The 20599-nt window shown below is 44.3% G+C and overlaps 1 protein-coding gene across 1 annotated transcript in view; it reads left to right on the forward strand.

Annotated features, from left to right (window-relative positions):
* The window catches only part of DNAH14 (dynein axonemal heavy chain 14), a gene marked incomplete at both ends in the record, with an annotated part of 406864 nt that overhangs the window by 345927 nt on the left and 40338 nt on the right, over nucleotides 1-20599 (forward strand). The window contains 7 exons of the mRNA XM_080824495.1: nucleotides 869-1099; nucleotides 1804-1928; nucleotides 3903-4147; nucleotides 8833-9239; nucleotides 9318-9507; nucleotides 14889-15125; nucleotides 17098-17183. Coding sequence (XP_080680621.1) covers nucleotides 869-1099; nucleotides 1804-1928; nucleotides 3903-4147; nucleotides 8833-9239; nucleotides 9318-9507; nucleotides 14889-15125; nucleotides 17098-17183 — 1521 coding nt within the window. The remainder of the gene's footprint in view (nucleotides 1-868; nucleotides 1100-1803; nucleotides 1929-3902; nucleotides 4148-8832; nucleotides 9240-9317; nucleotides 9508-14888; nucleotides 15126-17097; nucleotides 17184-20599) is intronic.

Here is a 20599-nt window from a genome sequence, read left to right on the forward strand (position 1 = left end):
GTCAGGAGAATGATTGGTTTTTAAAACATAAACTCCTGGGTCGGAAGTTTGATTCTGTCCCCACGTGGACCTTAGCTCTCCTGCACCTGTAATCAGATGCAAACGGAGCTACTCGTGGGTTTCAGGGTTCTTCATCCCCTCTCTGGTTTCCTCTTGTGCAGCTCTTCACGGGCTCAGACAAAAAACTTCTTCCCTTTCCTTTAAAAAACCACAGGTATCCTTGGCTTCTCTGTGGGACGCCCTGCCGCCTTTCACTGGACTGTCCCTGGGTCCTGTCCCTTCTCTGACCTTCGTGAGCCTTCCTGGCTTCTTCCTCCCAACCTGCGGGTACTGCCGCCAAGTCAGAGCTGCAGGCAGAGACTCTGTAAGGATGAGAATTTATCAGTGTTGGAGTCAGCATCTGAGTCACACCCTGGGTCAGCCTCTTCCTCTGCCAGTATGACCACGGGCAGATCCCAATTCCTCCTCCCGAGAAATGAGGGTTGTTACCACAATTTAACCAGATAATGTACGTATGTGCTTGGCAGGTGGTGGGTGTGCAATAGGGTAGCTGTAAGTACCTCAGTGTCATTCTGTGTTCTTGCAAGTTTCATCCATGACTCAAGTCCAGGAGCCTTGGGAACAAGAACCCTCTCTTACAGTTATCTGTCTCCCATAGCATCTTCGTTGGGATGGGCATTCGTCCTTCCTGATGAACAGAAAAGTGTCATTTAGTGAATACTCCTCTAACCCAAAATATCATATCCCAATGTTTTAAATTGTTCATCTCCTTAGCCCTTTTAAGGAGTATTGGATTTTTCTAAAGGCAGTGATACTGAAGAGGGGAACCAGCGTGTGAGACCAAAAAGTAACAATGCTCTCGTTCCAGATCGGCCTGTGGCACTCTCAGGGACTCCCTCTTGGTCAGTACTCAACTGAGAACGCCGTCCTGATCAAGAACAGCCTGCAGTGGCCCCTGCTGATCGACCCGCACAAGCAAGCCCATGGCTGGATCCGGCAGATGGAAGGGCCCAGGCTGCAGGAGCTCTCCATCCAGGACAGTGGTTACATCCAAGAGATTGAAAATGCCATGAAAACAGGAGGGAGCGTCCTCCTGCAGGTACTTGGGCACTGGGCTCACTCCCTAAGTCCATGCAGCGGACATACATGCCACGTGCCCTCAGAAACTAGAGCTCGGAGTTACAGGTAACAAATAACCACGGGCACTAGGGTTGAGCATCTGACTTCCGGTTTCAGCTCAGGTCATGATCTCGGGGTCATGGGATCAAGCCTGTGTTGGGCTCTGCGCTCAGTGGGGACTCTGCTTGGAGGGTCAGTCTCTCCCTCTCCCTCTGCCCCACCCTTCCTTGTGCACGCGCTCTCACTCGCTCTCAAAATACATAAACTTTTAAAAAATAATAATAAAATAAAAAATAATAAAATAAATAAAAATAATAAAATAAAAAATAATAATAAAATAAATAAAGTGACTTTTCAGTGTACTCGCACATCAGGCTTTCTTTGTTGTCCAAATACTAACAGGATTTACTTTTTATTTTTCTTAGAGAAAAGAAAGAGTAGTGGGGAGGAGCAGCTAAGGTAGAGAGAGAAAGAATCTCCAGCAGACTTCCCCCTGAGCACAGCCCGACACAGGGCTCGATCCCACGACCCTGAGATCGTGATATGAGCCTAAACCAAGGGTCAGACACTTAACCAACTGAGCCACCCAGGCTCCCCAGATACACATTTTTAAATGCTCTGTCTTTTCAACTGATTTATTTGTTATAAGACGAACTTTCTATGTCTGTCTGTTGGGTTTTTCAGAATCTCCCTGAAACGTTAGCTCCAAGTTTGAAGGCAATTTTGAAGAAGGATATCCATCAGAAAAAAAGAGGACAGTATTTCATAAGGGTTGATGACTCTGAGATTGAATACAATTCCAAATTTAGGTAAAGTCTTTCACAGTGAAATTGAGTCAAATGTTTGTATTTTTTAAGACAAATATTACTGAAGGCCTGTATTTGAGTACTGGTAAGCTTCTCCCGGAGGAAAAAGTGAGATTGCATTTTGACTGTTTTGTTCATTTGTGTTTCCGGTTATATCTTCAGTACAGGGAATAGAGAACTGACTTTTCTTTTCTTTTTTTTAAAGATTTTATTTATCTATTTGACAGACAGAGATCACAAGTAGGCAGAGAGGCAGCAGAGGAGGCGGGGTAAGCAGGCTCCCTGCCAAGCAGAAAGCCCGATGAGGGGCTCAATCCCAGGACCCTGAGATCATGACCTGAGCCTAAGGCAGAGGCTTAAGCCACTGAGCCACCCAGGCGCCCCAAGAGCTGACTTTTCTTTATCAAGTTTTCCAAACCAGTGTGTTTCATGCTGTTCCTGATAAGACCCATGGGTCCAGGGGGAGTCCCCAGAAGGTGTGCAAAGCCTGGCCCCACTTGATCCACAAGAATCCAGTCAGTCTGTGCCTAACATTTTATTTCAGCAGGAAAAGCTGTTGCTCCTTTAAAAAAACAAAATCCATATTGGATATCTGGAGCAGAAAGAGATTCTGCCTGGGCAGATAAAAACGCTGTATCCATGTTCCCAGCAGTAAGGGACCTTCCAGAATACACCCCCCAACCCCCAACCCTCCCACCCGCCAGCGTCATAAAGCTCTTTTAGAGAGCCGGAGCTAATTATCACAAAAATAAAATTCCTGAGGGAATAAGACATTTGTGTGGCCAGGCACGTTCACTCTGCCCTTGACTTCCCAATGGGCAACCCACTGTGTGAGCAAGGCATCAGCAAGGGGAGCTGGAAGGTGGGTTTACTGGTCTCCAGCCAGAGCACTCCCCGGCCTTACAGGGGCCCTAACACGCACAGTGCTCGAGTGGTCAGTGGGTCCTCGGCCCGGGCCGGGCTCCGCAGCCTTGCCCCTCACCAGCCTCCCTCCTTCTTGCAAAGTATGTTCCTCAGAACAACATTCTAGGGTGTCATTCAGAAAAGGGACCCCACACTTCTTAAAAGCACTAGGTTAAACAAACAGTATTCTTCCTTCAAGGACGCAAAACCTCTTCATGTGGCAAAGCCCCACCCCCCACCCCCGCCCCGGGGCTCAGCGTTCCTCAGGACACCCTCTCTTGCGGAACGTTACTGCTTCATCAACAAGCTCTAGAAAAAGTTAATGAAGTAACATTCTGCCAAACAGCCCACCTGGTACCCGTGCTTGGTTGTGTGGTTAAGGAGGCGGGGGGGTGGGGGCACTCCTGTGGAGGGCAGACTGGACACGGGCACCCCCTCGGTCACTGTGTGGCCACGGATGCAAGAGTCTTATTGAACCTCTCTGAGCCTCAGTTCCACCCTCTAAAATGGGCCGAGGAACTGTCCCTGCTGGGTTGAGTTGCTGGGGAGACTGAGCAAGACCCAGAATCACTCTTGACCCTTACCCCCTCACCGTACCAGCCCACTCCAGACTCAACACGCAAACCGGTCTCCAGGCTTCCTTCTCCCCCAGAACCTTCCACCCCAGGACACTCTCCAGGCGGCAGCAGGAATGATCCCTTTAGAGAAGGCCAGCCTCCCTCTACTCACACCCACCCCAGGGCTCGCTCTCACTCTCACTCACGCATGGCAAACACTGTAGCGCTGACGACCCTTAAGGGCGGGTCAGAGTCCCTGCCAGCTGGAGCTCTACCTTCCTCTGTCCCGATGCTTCCACCAAACATAGCAGGGACTCATCTACGCTTGTGTTTCGTGAAGCTATAAATTGCAAATGTATTTACACAGTATGAAGTGAGAGCCTCTCCTGTGCACCAGGCTGAACCACAGTAAAGATTAACCTGGTTTACTTCCAAGAACTATTGTTTCCGTTATTTAATAAATTAGTTTCATTTTTTCCCTTTGCAGCATCTTTGACAAACCTTTCTCATCCTCTAGGTTATACATATCTACAGAAATCGACAACCCACACTTTCCTCCGCCGGTGTATAACTTTGTTACCATGATCAACTTCACATTAACATTCCAAAGTTTGCAGGATCAGCTCCTATCTACTATACTAACTCATGAAGTTCCTTACTTAGAAAATCAGCGTTTGCAGTTACTGGCGAGTATTTCCCTTGATGCTATGACCCTTGAAGAACTAGAGGAAAGAACGTTGAATGTACTGCAGAACGCACAAGGTCAGTACAGGTCTTTAGTGACGTTAGGAAACCTTTGCGTACCTCTGGGAAGGACAGAACAAAGGCTCTAGGAACCACATTCTGAATTGGTACCAAAAATATCAGATTCGCTTTTCCACCAAATAACTGATTAATGTGGGTGAAACACCCCATTTCTAAAAGTAAAACATTGTGGATGTTGATGTTCCTATATTCCTACCTGGGCTTGAACTCCTTATAACCTACAACATTGGCCATGAGATCATCACGTAAGATGAGAAGAATCTCACGGAGACCACTCCGTCCTATATCTGACATCCATTATATGTATCAAGTTAGAACATAGAGACCAAAGATGAGGTTTTCCCCAAGTATTAATAATTAAAATATCCCAGGACAGAATCCAGTGACTTACTCAGATGTGTCCCATTAGAATATGGTGTTTATTAAAATAGCAATAGGAATTATTTTCCTCCTCAACACAAGAAACATGGAAGAAACCATAGTCTTTAAATTTTAACAATGTAACTTCTAAACAACTAACTCCAGAGCTTGGTAAGTTCTGGGGTCGTACTGACCTATCTGGATATCCAGTTTCCACATGCAGGGTGAGGATCCCCCCATGCTAACAAGCAGTGCTCAGACACGGGGTGTGTCCTACAACTCAACCCCATCCTGACATGATCTACCCAGAGACGCGTCCGATTTGCCCTCCCCTTAAGGTTTCAGTGCAACAAGACAACCCTGTCCCCACAGACCGGCTCCAGAGAGAAGTTCCAGCAAAGCCCGTCCTGAGGTTTGGTTAGGTTGCTAACAGACAGGAACTCAAGACACCTGTTTGCTCACCCGATTACTGGTCTCCTCTGAAAGGATGAACCCGGAACAGCCAGGTGAAAGCGATGCATGGGGCCAGGTGGGGGAGATGGGGGGCTTCCAGGTTAACCCTCTAGTGGGGGTCGCTGTCTTAGAAGACAACTAGTGTCGCTTCATTAACATAACAAAAGACGCCTTTCTCACTCACACACACACACCCTATTCAGAGCTCTAGGTCAGAGATGGGGAGGAAGACCTCACAGTAGCACAGCTCTCAACTCTCAACTTGTCTGTGATCAGATACTTTCTGTCTAGCGGTGGGCTGCCCTTCTCACATATCTTAACTGGTGACCTGGGTCGGGGGAGGCTTGAAAGTCTCTCAGATGCTTTCTTTCCCTCTTAAGGATCGGACTGTGTGCCTTCCTATTGTAATTACACCTAATACTCTATTCCTGTGTAACACACGGCTGAGCCATGCTTCCGTTCATGACAAGACGAGGACAAGGCTGCGTGGACCAGGTTGTCACATCTGTTTCTCTGGGAAGGTTGGAATGAATGATCACCCCTTAGGGAGCAAAACCAGGGCACACAGGGATGTGGGTCTCACAAGACTCGAGAATATAGCCTCTCCTGTTCTAGGAACGACTGCATGACAAATGTCATGTTTCGTTGTGACTTTTGCCTAAATTGAACAGAAGGTAGATTTAATGAGGCAAAGGAAAGTTGTTTGTGATAAGACCCATCAGCACTGGAAGCCCTCATACGCCTTTGGTGCCGATGCCCTACCAGCAGTGCCTCACGGGAGAGTCAGATTTTTTTAAAGACTAACCTTTTACTAGTGGTAGTTATAATACAAATTGTTCTTGGAAAAAACTAAATAGACTCCTGGAGCGCTTTCTGTAATGCCTGCTCACCAAACGAACTGCCTCTTCAGGTATCAAGCCTGAGCGAGTTTGCAGTCCCTGCCAGGAGCATCTGATGAAACGGTATTCCACTAGCCCATCGTAAGACTGGAAGCCGAGACCTGGACCAGTATCTCCACCCAAGTTAGATGGCAGGATCTCCGAGAGCCCAGAGCTTAGAATCCACGCCAACACTAATAGGAATGATTTAAATAAACCAGGTCCAGGGAGAAAAGGCAGTGGTCAGGGGTGCTGGAAGGTTTGCTCACTTTCCCTAATGACTGTAGGAATAAGTTACTCAGTTGAGCCTCCCTCTTCTAAATCTAAACAATCCCACCTTTGAAGTCTTTATTTTATAGCACGTCTCTGGAGGGCTGTTCATTTTTATGAATAGTGAAAATACTAGCGTGGGTATAATAGGAGAGAGAGTCCATACAGATAAGAAGAAAAAATGGGAAAATGATCATCTTCTATTACATTTGGAGATTCAAGGGGGAAAGATAAATGTTAACTGAGATCAAAATGATAGATGTTTTCTATTATCCCCAGGTGCTGCTAGACATAAATAGTTTCCTCCTCACCCCCACTACCTCCCTCTTTAAAGTATCTGTTCCAAACTGTGAACCCAAACTCAGGGGAAAGAAATTAAAGAGTAGTATAAATTTTGAATGTACTTAAAACACTGTAATTTATTATAGTTTCAGGACCAGAAAGGTCCTGGCCTTACAAGTGTTTTAGGTATCAGAATGAGAGGAACATTTGCCATTTCTCCACTTAATGACTTCGGCCCTTTGCAGAATGTCCTCCTACAAAATAAAAGCCAACTCCCTTCCTAGGCCTTCCTTGCTCCCCCAAGTCGTAATGAAAATTGTGTTTTAAAGATAGGGTTTGGGGGACGCCTGGGTGGCTCAGTTGGTTAAGCGGCTGCCTTCGGCTCAGGTCATGATTCCAGCGTCCTGGGATCGAGTCCCACATCCGGCTCTCTGCTCGGCGGGGAGCCTGCTTCTCCCTCTGTTTCTGCCTGCCACTCTGTCTGCCTGTGCTCTCTCTCTCTCTCTCTCTCTCACCAATAAATAAATAAAATCTTTAAAAATAAATAAATTAATTAATTAATTAAAAAAATAAAAATAAAGATAGGGTTTGGGTTTTGCAAAGAGGAGGTATAGAAAGCAAAGGTTAGTCAGGTGTAAAGTACAACAACTTCAATTTGTCCGTGGCTGAGGTCAATTAGCTCAGAATATTTATTAAATTTTCTTGAATAAGGAGTACCTTCCTCTGAGCCAAGAATTAGAACTAGTAGACAGGTTTCTTGGAAAGTGTGATACTTAAAACATCTCTTCACAACAAACCCTTTGGGGAAGTGCCTTCCACAAGGGAAGGAAAGCAGTGTGCTATGTGTTCTTTTGATTATGTTACGTGTGTCTAGATTGCTGATTCCAATTCCAATCCTAAGAAGATATGGATTCTGTAACTGGTTTAGAATTCTGGGGTGGAAACATCCTGGAACCATGATACTTGATAAATTCTCCTCAAAGGGTTATAGCCTGGGAAAGAGTTGTTATTCCGGAAGTCTGGCCTGTTACATGGTGAAGCTGAGCTTTTAAGAGTACTAGGGAAAAATAAAATCTAATAATTCTAAAAGAAAAAAAGAAAACGACTCCTCGATTTGGTGCATGTTTTTTCCTCCCCTTTCCCAAGTTTTAGTAACATAGGTCATCCTTACTCTCTTTGTAGTATATCTTTGGTGCGTCTGCCTGCTCCCTGTGGGAATGGTGGGGTGGGGTGGGGACTCAGAAGTCGCCCACAGCGAGGTCCTGACATTACTAGAAAGCGTCACTAAAATCAATCAGAATATGGTATCCAGGTCAGGGCGTGTGATAATTGCATCACTCCTTACAGTGATCATATGAAGCTGTGTTTAGTTCTTGATACGGATGTAATTTTTAAAGGTTTTTGGTGAGGTTTGGTGGGGTCCAGAGCCCACGGCCAGGAAAGAATTCTTGAGATGTCTCTGGTGCAAAATGGTGGTTTTATTAAAGCAAAGGGACAGGATCCGCGGGCAGAAGGAGCTGCTGTCCTGGGATTGTGACGAGCAACTGGTTCTGTACCTTGGCTGTTGTGGAAAGTAGAGCTAAGGAGAGTCCAGAAAGGATTTTCATATGCTGAAGAAGACCCTCGGGACACTGGAGGCCTTGCCATTGTCAAAACAATGTTGTTTTTTCCTCTAGCAAGGCATTAAGGTGAAGACAGAACTTTCTGGAGGAAACTTACATGCAGCCTGCCTCAAATCTTCTGCAGTGGGCTGCAGGTTATAAGGACATTTAATGGTATCTATGTTTCTTTCTGCCTTTGTCACACTTTAAAGAGGGCTCTTTTCACACTAACATGCTCGGGGTAAGCATCAAGGATAGTGAGGAGTCTATAAATCATACCATTAACAAAAGCACTTGAAGAAAATGGGAATGTTCATAAAATAGAGTTTATAATGGAAATAGGAGAACCGTCTTAAATATTTGAGAAGGAGAGAATTACTCTGTTTCTGAAGCAGCGCTTTTTTTCAAAAGGTAAGTTTCAACCTGTTCGTGGAGTGAGAAATCAATTTCGTTGGTCATTACCAATTTTATTGTTTAGTAAAATAGAAAACCATAGAAAATATCAGAGTTCACGTGCTATTTTCTGGAAATTTGTCTCCTTGTCTGTGTGGATGGTGGGTCATTCCTTATGACGGATTGGCTACTTATCATGTGCTTATAAAGAAAATAGCATCCACCCCATTAAAGTAATATAAAGAAGAGATGGGGGGGGCATGTGTGCTCTGAACCCAATTATTCAGAAATACGACCGGTCTTCATTTAGCGCCCCATTGCCCGCATGAAACCACCAAAAAACCAGAAGTCAAAAACTCTTACGGAAAGATTTCAGAATGAAGGAACTGCGTTTAACATTCCGGTGGGGTTTATTTAAATTCATTTTTTTGTTGTTTGTCTTTAGAATGTGTGTTAGATGATGAGGAAACGGTAGACATCTTAAGAAACGTCAAAATGAATTCAAATGAAATTTCAAAGCGCATCAGAGCAACAGAAAAAGCAGAAAGTAAGATCCAAGAGACGCGCAAGCACTGTCTCCCCCTAGCCACCCGGGGCGCCCTGCTCTACTTCCTCGTGGCCGGCCTCGCCCGGGTCAGCAGCGCGTACCAGTTCTCCCTGGACTGGTTTCGCCAGGCGTTCCTTCTAGCAGTCGTCTCCGGAAGCAAAGAACAGGAAGAGCCTGACCCCAGACCCCAGAAGACCCTTGATACTACAGACCTCTCAGAAGAACCCATATTAGAAAAGGAGGAAAATATCTCCCAGAAACATCTTAAAAATTCAATCGATGTGTTGACCAGAAGTATTTTTAAGGTGAGACGTCCTTGCACGTGTATTTTGCACATGGATTCAATGTTGCTGGGCTGGTCTGACGCTCCATTTTCCCCCTAGGTGGTCTCTTCAGCTCTGTTTAACCAACATAAACTCTGCTTCTCCTTCTGGCTCTGCATCACAGTCATGCAAAATGATGCTAATGGAGGTGATGACACCGGGTCCCTACCAGAGGAGGAATGGGACATCTTCCTACATTCTGCCCTATTGATAAATAGTAAAGGTGTGATGCCCCAGGCCAAACTTAATAGTAAGTAAAAGGTACTGCTCTGGGTTCCAGAAAAAGCCATGAAAAATGTTTCTCTGAAAAACACGGAGAGATTTTTAAGGTGCTCCAAGTCGGTGCTTCTGTTTGGGTTGAAGTAAAAGCAGCTTGAGGTCAGGTGTGACGTTTAAGTCATGCTGTGTCCTTACACGTTGAGCACATGATTGGTACTCAGTAAGTGCTGGATGAATGAGTAAATGGCATTTGCTGTGGTTATTGTAATCCTAGTCTATGCAGCTGAATGCCCAATGCTAGACTTCAGGGACACGCGCACGTGTGTGGAGGCACACACGGGCACACACACGTTGATTAAATACCAGCTGGAGTGAAACTTTGCCCCCCTTCACTGTAGTCATCCGCAGTGTCTTAGGAAAATTCCCAGAAAATTTGAACCACAAAACCACACTTGTGCAAAATGATGAGGCAGAAAGCACTACATGTTGGATCTGTTCAAATCCTCCTGCGTCGTACATTTTTAAGTGTATCTATTTTTTTAATTGTAAAATACACATAACATAGATTGTACCTTTTTCACCATTTTTAAGCATTCAGTTCAGTGGTGTGAAGTACATTCACATTGTTATTCTGTGTCGTAATTTTAAGTCACAAAAATATATAAAGCTAAAGGTAGTCTGACATTCTCACTGAGGAGGAAAGGTGGTGGCTTGGAGTAGTAGCCTTTGCCCCGTGTTCTGAGACTATTAGCAAACAGTAAAATCAGAATGGAAGTATCAAAGAATTGCTCTGGAAAGATACCAGACATTGGGAGAGTTTTGTTGTTTGTTTTTATTTCTACCAAAGCCTGGTATACAGTAGATGTTTGGTAAATGATTGTTGAGTCAGTAAATGCTCTTGGGAGTTTACTAAGATTCTTTGGCTTGACGAAAACAGAACAATGACTCACTGTCTTAAACCAAAATAAAAATAAAAATAAAAACGTTTTGAAAGATTCTGGGATAACTCAGAAAACAGCAAGGAAAATGAATAACTGAGCACCAACGTGAGACGAACCAGCGACTGCTGTTAACCCAAACATCTGGCAGCTCTTGGGCCCTGGGCCTAACGGTCAGACTCCGGGTCTCCAGGAGAGTGGGCCTAAGTGCTGTCAGGACTCTACTCCTGAACTACCCACCTGCGACCAGGAGATGAGGTCACGCAGCAAAAAAGCCAGCCCACAAGGCGTCCACTGCACTTAGAAGCCTAAAAACATCCCCAGTATGGTTTTAAGAGATGAAAACAATAACAAAAATATAATAGCTTCCTTTTCTTTTATTACACAAGCAGTTCGTGTTTATTAAACCATTCCAACCTACAGATAAGAAAAAAGTAAATAAATCTCCTGTAATTCCACAATCTAGAATTAATCACTAGTAATATTTGTGTGTGTTTTCCCTCCATATATATATACTTGACATACATGCATAGAGGATTATTCTTGTATATTCTTTCGGGTGACTTTGCTATACAGACTTCGTTTTTTTTCCAAATTAATAACATTTCAAAAGTAGCTGCCTGTGTCAATAAATATACTTAAGACTTTTTAATGTCTGCACAACATTCCAATTTTTGAATGGACCACCAAAACTTATGTAACCACTCTGTCAAGTTAGAGACTTGGGTTTCCAATTTTTTCTTATGCTAAACAGGAAGCACAATGATTGACATATAAAGTAGCTTTTCTGACAATGAAACTAGAAATCAGTATCACATGAGAAATCCAAAAATATGTGGATATTAAACAACATACTCTTAAAGAACCAGTGGGTCAAAGAAATTACAAGGGAAATATCTTGAGACAAATAAAAATTAAAATGCAATATAACAAATATAGAGCAAAAACAGTATCAAGAGAGAAATTCATAACTTTAAATCATACATTAAAAAATCATTCATAACTTTAAATCATACATTAAACAATTGGACCTTTATCTTACCTCAAATAAACAACCTAACCCAACACCTCAAAGAACTACTGAAAAAAAAAAGAAGAAGAACCAACTAACCACAAAGCTAGCAGAAGGAAGGAAACAAAGAGTGGAGCACAAATAAATAAAATAGAACATTTAAAGAAATTTAAAAATCAGTAAAACTAATAGCTGGCTTTCTGAAAATATTAATAAACTTGACAAGCTCTTAGCTAGATTAACAAGAAAATAAAAGAAGACTCAAATTAAATCAGAGGTGAAAGAGAGAACATTAAAACTGATGCCACAAAAATCAAAAGGATCATAAGAGACACTGTGAACCACTATATGCCAACAAATTGGACAAGCTAGAAGAAATGGGAATGTATAATCTGCCAAGACTGAATCATGGAGAAATAGAAAACTTGAACAGCATTATAACTAATGAGATTGATTAAGTAAGCAAAAATCTCCCAAAAGAGAAAAGGCCTGGGCTAGATTGCTACACTGGAAAATTCTACCAAACATTTTAAAAAGAATAAACACACTTTTCCTGAAACTCTACCAAAAAAAGAAAAAAGCAAGAAAGAGAGCAAGAAGGGAATACTTCTAGACTTGTTTAGCACTTCCCTGATACCAAAGCCAAATATTTTATAAGGAAAGGATACTACAGGCTGAAATTTCTGATGACTATGGATGTCAAAATTCTCCACAAAATACAGCAAACCGAATTCAATAGCACAATAAAAGCATTATATACCATGACCAAGTGCAATTTATTCTTGGAATGCAAAGTTGACTCAGTATAAGAAAATCAATGTAATAAGCACATTAACAATGAGGACAAAATCATATGACCATCTTAACTGATGCAGAAAAAGCATTTGATAAGATTCAACTCTTCAATAATTAAGAACACTCAACAAACTGGACATAGAAGGAAGCTACCTCCACACAATGAAAGTCATTTGTGAAAAATCCACAGATAATAATCCTACTCAGTGGTGAAACTCTTGAGTTTTTCTCTGAGATCTCATGCAGGGCAAGGATGTCCCCTGCTCTCTCCATTTTTTTTTTTTTTAACATGGAAGTTCTACCCTATGTGCTAAACAAGAAAAAAAGTTTTATAGTCATCCAAATTGGAAAGGAAGAAGTAAAGCTATCTTTGTTCACAGATGACATGATCTTATATGTTGAAAACTCTAGAGTCCATGAAAACACTGTTAGGGCTGGTAAACCAAAACAACAAAGTTGCAAGATACAAAACCAACATACATTATCAGATATACTTCTATGTTATGCATTTCTATACATTAAAAACTTATATAATGCATTTCTATACATCAACAACAAATAATATGAAAAGGAAATTAAGAAAACAATCCCATTTGTGATAGCATCAAAAGGAATAAAACACTTGGGAATAAGCCTAACCAAGCAGGTGAAAGACGCATATACTGAAAACTATAAAACATTGCTGAAAGAAATTGAAGACGACACAAATAAATGGAAAGACATCCCATGTTCATGGATTGGCACACCTAATATTGTTAAGATGTCCATACTAACCCAAAGCTATCTAGAGATTCAGTGCAGTTCCTAACAAAATCCCAATAGAACTTTTTGCAGGAATAGAAAAATTCTTCCTAAAATAATATGGAATCTCAACGGACTCCAAATAGCCAAAACAATTTTGAAAAAGAACAAAGTTGGAGTCATCATACATCTTGGTTTCAAGCTATATTCTAAAGCTGCAATAAAACAGCCTGGTATGGGCATAAAGACAGGTAAATAGACCAGTGGAATGGAACAGAGAGCCAGAAATTAACACATATATGGTCAAGTGACCTTCAGTGAGGATGGAAAGAGCACTCAATGGGGAAAGGACAGTCTCTTTAACAAATAGTGCTGGGAAAACTGGGTATCTATTTGCAGAAGAACACAATTGGACCTTTATCTTACCCCAAATACATGATTAAACTAAAAATGGATTCAAGATCTAAACATAAGACCTAAAACTGTAAAAGTCTGAGAAGAAAGCATAAGGGAAGAGTTTTATAACACTGGACTTGGCAGTGGTGTCTTGGATCTGACATGAGCACCCAGGCAACAGAAGTAAAGTGAGACCAACAGAACGGCATCAAGCTTAAAAACTTCTGTACGTCAAATGATACAATCAACAGAGTAAAGAGGCAACCTATGGAATGGGAGAAACAATTTGAAATCATATATCTGAAAAGGAGATAATGTGTAGAAAATATAGAGAATTTGGACCACTCAACAAGAATCAAATAACCTGGGGCACATGGGTGGCTCAGTTGGTTAAGCCACTGCCTTTGGCTCAGGTCATGATCTCAGAGTCCTAGGATCGAGTCCCATATCGGGCTTTCCCTTCTCTGCAGGGAGCCTGCTTCTCCCTCTCCATCTGCCTGTCCCCCTGCTTGTGCTCTCTTTCTCTCTGTCAAATAAATAAATAAAATCTTAAAAAAAAAAAAAAAAAAAAGAATCAACCCAATTTTAATATGGGCCAAGGACCTGAATAGACATTCCTCTAAAGATGATCTACAGATGGCCAACAAGCCCATGAAAAGACGGGTCAGTATCCTTACTCATCAGGAAATGCCAATCAAAAGACCACAAGGAAATGTCATCCCACACCCGTTAGGACGACTACTGTAAACAACAACAAAACAGAAAAATAAAGTGCTGGCGAAGGTGCAGGCATCGGAGCCCTCGTGCACTGTTGGTGGGAAAGCAAACTGATACAGCTCTTCCAGAAAACAGTATGGAGCCTCCTCAAAAAATTAAAGATAAAACTAGCATGTGATCTAATAGCACACTCCTTATACAGCCAAAAGAAGCGAAAGCAGGGTCTCCGATTGCAATTTGCACACCTGTGTCCCCAGCAGCTCTGTTCACGTCGCCAGCGGGTGGAAGCAGCCCACGTGTCCATCAGTGGGGGAGTGGATCAGCACGAGGTGAGGTGTAGTTACAAGGGAATATTATCGTGCTGCCCGTCAGAGGAGGAACCCCGGCGCCTGCTACAGCATGGATAATGCTTGAGGATGTGCGGCCGAGGAAAAGCAGCCAGTCACAAAAAGACAGAGACTCTGTGATCCCACTTACCTGAGGCATCCAAAGTAGTTGAAGTTATAGAGACTGAGAGTAAGATGGTGGTGTCCAGGAGCTGGGGAGGGCTGTTGAATGGGGCAGAGTTTCAGATTCGCAGGGAAAGTTCTGGAGATCTGTTTCACAACAACATGAAGGTACTTAACACTGATGAACACATACAAATTGCTCAGAAGGTAAATGTCAACTGTTTTTACCACAGTGAAATACTTGTAATTTTTATGTAAAACGGTTTTTCCTCCACAATAGCTATTTATTTAACTACCTTTAACAAGTAACTCAAACATAAAGGCAATCCTCTCTTTTACCATGGTCCTCTCCCTTCTCCGGTAGGCATGTATGACACCTGCAGGGATAGGCACCTGCAGTGGCTCTCGGAATCCCAGTGGAGACAGTGCCAGTACGTCGGCAGTGAGCTGGAGCCCTTCGCTCTCCTGTGCAAGTCCCTTCTGTCCAACGTGCCCCAGTGGGATGCTTTCAGAGCCAGTAAGGCTGCGTACAGCCTGATGACCATCCCTTTCTCTCCAGAAAATGCTTCGGTGGAGGAGAGTGAGAAATCACCGAAGGAAAGTAAGAGAGCATTCGGTGTCTTCTTCAGCCTACCTGAGTCCCGCACACGTGCATGCGGACGGTCGGCTTGCACACGGAGCTCAGTACGTTAGCAGCGCAGCTGTGCTGTGAGCACGGTCCCCCCGGCCTGGCCAGGTGACCACCGGGGACCAGCGATGTGGCTTCATCCCGCACCAGTGCGCAGGCAACCCACGCGATGGAGGGCTGGGGGGCTCCAAAAATCACCTGGGGACCAAGAGTCACTTCACATGGCTTGCTGTTCTGCCGCACTCTTCCTGGATCTTCCCAGTGAGCGCCCTGCCCACCACTCCCCGCTGCCTCCTGCTGTCTCCCTCCCCTGTCCTGTTCCCCTGCTACCACATCAGAAAGATGGGAAAGATCAGGTTTTGCAGGAACAGGCATGTCTCCGGGCTGAGCAGCCAGAAATGGAACCGCTGGGTCAGAAGCTCCCGATGTTCGCATTAACACTTGCTGCCAGCCTGCTCATCCCTGAGGTGCCGGACAGTTCACAGTGCCGGGCACAGTACATGACCGCTCCTGTTCCAGCAGGGGCACGATGTTCTCTTAACTCTTGCCAACCTGAAAACGCTACTCTTTAGTTTGGATTTTCCTGACTAGCACCACGTTTAAGTACATTTTCAGATGTTTGTAGACCATTTGGACTTAATTATTCATGTACTCAGCTCATTTTTCTACTAAATTATTCATTCTTTTTTTTTCTTAAAGATTTTATTTATTTATTTGAGAGAAAGAGTGAGAGAGAGCATGACAGAGGAGAAGGTCAGAGGGAGAAGCAGACTCCCTGTGGAGCCAGGAGCCCAATGCGGGACTCGAACCTGGGACTCTGGGATCATGACCAGAGCCAAACGTGGTCGCTTAACCAACTGAGCCACCCAGGGGCCCTGAATTATTCATTCTTTTGTGGCCTTCTGTAAGAACCGTATTGGTGTAACAGATAATTAACATTTTGCTTTGTTAAAGATGCCAACATGTTCATTCAAGTATTTTTAAAAATCAGCCAGTGTTTTTTGGATTTGTTTATACTGTTCCTGCCAGGTGACAGGGAAGTGTCTGTATGGCCAATTATATCTGTTTTCTTTCTTTTATTAGCTTCCTGATTTCCAGTTCTTACTAAGAAGTTCTCCTCTTCCCCTAGAGTTTTCTCTCTAGATCATTACTTTGTAAAGTGAAGATCTTTTTATTTGGAGGGGATAAAAATTAGATTTATCAATTTGGAACTAGATTTTTGTGTATCGTGAACTTTTTTTTAAGATCACCAAACCTATTTTAGTCTTATTCAAAAAAGCTATTTCTGTAATCCACCTTGTTTAAAATTAGACATGGGGGAAATACATGGAGATGGTAAGAGTCAGAAACAACAGGTACGTGAGGAGACTTGGCATTGCACAAGTAAGAGGGGCAATACTGAAAACACGGGTCTGTGTGATACTCAGTTCTCAAAACTTTGAGAGTCTTGTTGCATTTCCACCTGATTCTCATTTCCCATGTTTTTATAGGTAGATTATGACAAGAACTTTCTAACCTCTGGAGTTATTAGTTTATATTCGCTGGAAAAACCTCCCATGTGCAGGAGCAGCCTGTCAAGCGTCAGCCTGCCTCTGCTCCTCGTGTCAGCTGAGCGTCTGACTCTTGATTTCGACTCAGGTCGTGATCTCAGGGTCATGGGGTCAAAGCCCCACTCCAGGAGCTCAGTGGGGAGTCTGCTTGGGGTTCTCCCTCTCCCCCCCAACCTGCATGTGCGTGTATGTTCTCTCTCTCTAAAGTAAATAAATTTTACTTATAAAATAAATAAAGTAAATATAAATAAAGTAAATACTTTTTAAAAAGTAAGAAATAAAGTATGTTTTTAAAACAAACTACAGTTTTAAAGGAGAATGTTCATTATGCTGTCTTTTAGTGATTCAAGGCACTTGATTGTTCATCTCCGTTTCTTTCTCTGAATTATATCTAGCTGAACTTCTGGATGAAGATGAAGAAATACGCAGTCCTGTGAATTTCCCCTGGGAGAAACTCACTCCGTTTCAGAGACTTATTTTGGTAAGATGTGCTGTGAGAAAACAGTGATATTCTACATGTTTTGAGACCCTTATCAGTAACTTAAACTGTTCAAATTTGAAGTTTTCTTAGCAAAATCTGTGGATTTTATAATATTCGTGTTAGAGGGAAGCACTCACACTCCAATCAGGTGGCACTCCTGGCCCTGCTCTGCCCCCGCACTCTGCCCCCACCCAGAGGAGGAGGACTTGGAAAGTGGGTACCTGTGAGGGATGAAGGAGAATGGTGGCTCGGGGCCTTCGCCTGTCTGTTCAGACAGCCTCCAACCCCCACTCTGCTCTCCCACGGTCAGTGGTGCGGGCACAGACCCGGCCTACGAGTGCCCCTATCAGGAAGCACATCCATCCCCCCACTGTTAATAAAGGTGACATTTTACCTGACTGCTCCTGCTTCACAATTACAGGGTTGGCGGTGGGGGGGGGGGGGGTGTTAGGGAGCTGGGGATGCAAATGGGTGTCATTCACGAGCTCCTTAAAACATCTAAAGCCTAGCACGTGCTAAGCATTTCAAGGACATTGTTTCATGTAATCCCCACAATAATCTTGGGGGGAGCTCTGATGATTTCCTCACTTCACAGAATTAGGGGGCCAAGGCTTAGAAATTGCCTGATGGCTGTGATGCCTGGGTGGCTCAGTTGGTTAAGCATCTCTTCGGCTCAGGTCACAATCCCAGGGTCTGGGATCAAGTCCTGCATCCGGCTCCTTGCTTCTCAGGGAGCCTGCTTCTCCCTCTGCTACTCCCCACCGCCGCTTGTGCGTGCTCAATCTCTCAAATAAATAAGTCAAACTAAAAAAAAAAAAAAGTGGGGGGGGGGAGAAAGAAAGGGAGGGAGAAAGAGAGAGAGAAAAGACTGCTGGCAGAGCCAGGATTGAAGCCAGGAGCATTTGTAAAACCTGGTTCCTGGCAGGAGCACTATTTCCCTCAGGGAGACCGTCCTCGATTCACCCTCATCACCTGAAAATCTTCTTCTATTTCTGCATCTGCCATCTGGTTTAGAGATGGAGAAGCCCCTGTCGGCCCTGACTTCATGCGAACACCAGCCTGGACAGCCGGCCACCCTTCGATTTCTGTAACACTTTAAAATTCACTCCAGAGAGAGACTGCCCTCCAAAATTGCATCTGGCTTACAGACATCTCACTTTGTTTTGTTTTCTGGAATGATTTAAGTGTAATCTATCAGCAGACAAATGGGCTTGAATCTCTGGAGACCTGTCTTACGAGACTTCAGAGTCTTCGAGTAAAGAGAACGAAGACAGCACACACGATTTAAAAACTCTGTGTATACTTCCATCTTAAGTGAGCTGTCTTCTGTTTGTTTTACTGTGGCAAAATAGACATAATTTCACTTAATCCTAGTAACCTCTGTTAATTCTGAGTGAGAGATGGAGTGGCATGAAGTACATTCCCAGTGTCGTGCAACCACCCTCTCTCTTTCCAGAACTTTCTTACCCTCCCAGACAGAAGCTCTGTACCTGCGAACCGGTAACTCCCCATTCCTTCCTCCCGCTAGATGCTGGCAGGTACCGCCCTACTTTCTGGGGCCAGTGGCTGATTCCAGCCCACTGGAAAAAGATCTGGAAGCCAGACCTTTTCATGTCTGGCTGCGTTCACTCTGCGCAGGTGTTCAGAGCCCATCCGTGTGGTAGCAGGCGTCAGAGTCTCCTTCCTGCTCGAGGTTGTGGACGCACCACATCTCCTTTATCCATTGTCTGTCCGTGCGCACTGGCCGCTCCCACCTGGGCTGTCGGGAATACCACCACTGCGAACATGGGTGTACAAGTTTGGTTTGTGTTGTTTTTTTTCTTTGAGCCGAAATTTGCAAATTGAGAGATTTCACCCCAAAAATCCCTATTTCCAGCTTTTATTGATAAAGTAAAAGATGAGGCAATGCTGGGCGGGTCTGTAGGCAGTAGCAACAGCTGGAGCTGACAGTGTCTGCCCTGAGGACCGCTGCCCCTTGGTTGTGGGCTACGGTCATGCACGACCGGCATGCCCCACGGTCGTGCACCACAGTCATATGCCATGGTCATGGCCATGGTTGTGTGCCATGGTCATGGGCCACGATTGTCCATCACTGCTGGCACTTCCTCGCAGGGATGGTGACCGTTAGCTGCCAGCAAGCCCCATGGTTCCAGCTCTGTTTTCCTCGTGGGGAGAATTGTTTTCATTCTGTCCAATCTGCTTCTCTAATTCATGTTACCCACCTGGCCATGTAGACAGCCTGCTACCCCCACTCTGCCTGCGGACTATCAACCTCGTCGTGACACGAGCATACGTTTCAGCTGCATTAGCTGACAAACGCTATAAACACCACAGAGTCTGTGCAGCACAACCCCAGCCAGGAAAACAGGAGAGGAGACGGCACGATGTTCCCCCATGTGCGCGAGGTAGTAGTGGCTTTCCAGAAAACAGGATCTCGATTTTCCAATCTCTAGTTCTTTGTATTACTTGAATTTTATGTAGCCAGTGTGTGTTATGCTGACAGCAAGATTAACTTTTTAAAGCCTGTGCTACCTTACCTTTCCCCAATAAGCTCCAGATGATTCTAGTTTGTCAGCGAGAAACTTCATGAGTGTAGCAATCTTATTCTCCAAACCCACAGTCAGAAGACGTCATCTGATAAAGGGTCAAATGCACCTACAAAGAAACTGAGTTTGAATATTTGCAACAGGGTCTGGTCTGTAAGAGTCAGAAATTGAGATTGCCACACGAGAGATGCAGTTACAGTGTATTAGAAAGAAGGCTCCACCTGGGGCAGGATGATATCACAGAGCTCCATGAGGACAAGGACCAGTCCATGCACCGCTCCCCATCGCGACAGCTCCGCGGGAAAGATGGCAAAGCCTGGGGTAAGGGGAGGGGACATGAGGAAAATTTCCAGAACTACCCGTAACTGCTTAAAAGGAGCCGGGAGAACTGAGTTCAGCACAACGCCATTTCTTCCGGTCTTGCTTGCTCTCCCACCCCACAGTGCTTCACGTCAGAGAAGTAAAGGAGGAGCAGCAGCGTGCTGGTGACGGCCGGGAGCACAGACCCTCAGAGTGATGTGCCGGGACCACCCCGACCATCTGTTGCCCTCCACTGAGTCTAGCCCTTCCAGTAAGTGGACATGCCGGACGAGCTCTGCTCTCAGAGCCCACATGATTTGTGTGCTGCCAGTTTTCATCTAAAAATAAAGACATGCTGCATTTAAGTCGAATAAAATTAAGGTTCATTTTTCAAGGAGTAACAGAAAAGAGCAGAATTTGACATAGTGATCATATATCTTACATTAAACAGTGCAACTGCCAATCCTTGGCAGTTTACAACCTGTAAAAGTGGCAGTTTCCCACGGTTCATCATAGGGCGTCCACACAGATCCACACGCGGCATCAGCCTTGCCCCAAATGATGGCGCCT

Source organism: Martes martes, assembly GCF_963455335.1.
Source record: "Martes martes genome assembly, chromosome: 15".
Taxonomy (NCBI): domain Eukaryota; kingdom Metazoa; phylum Chordata; class Mammalia; order Carnivora; family Mustelidae; genus Martes; species Martes martes.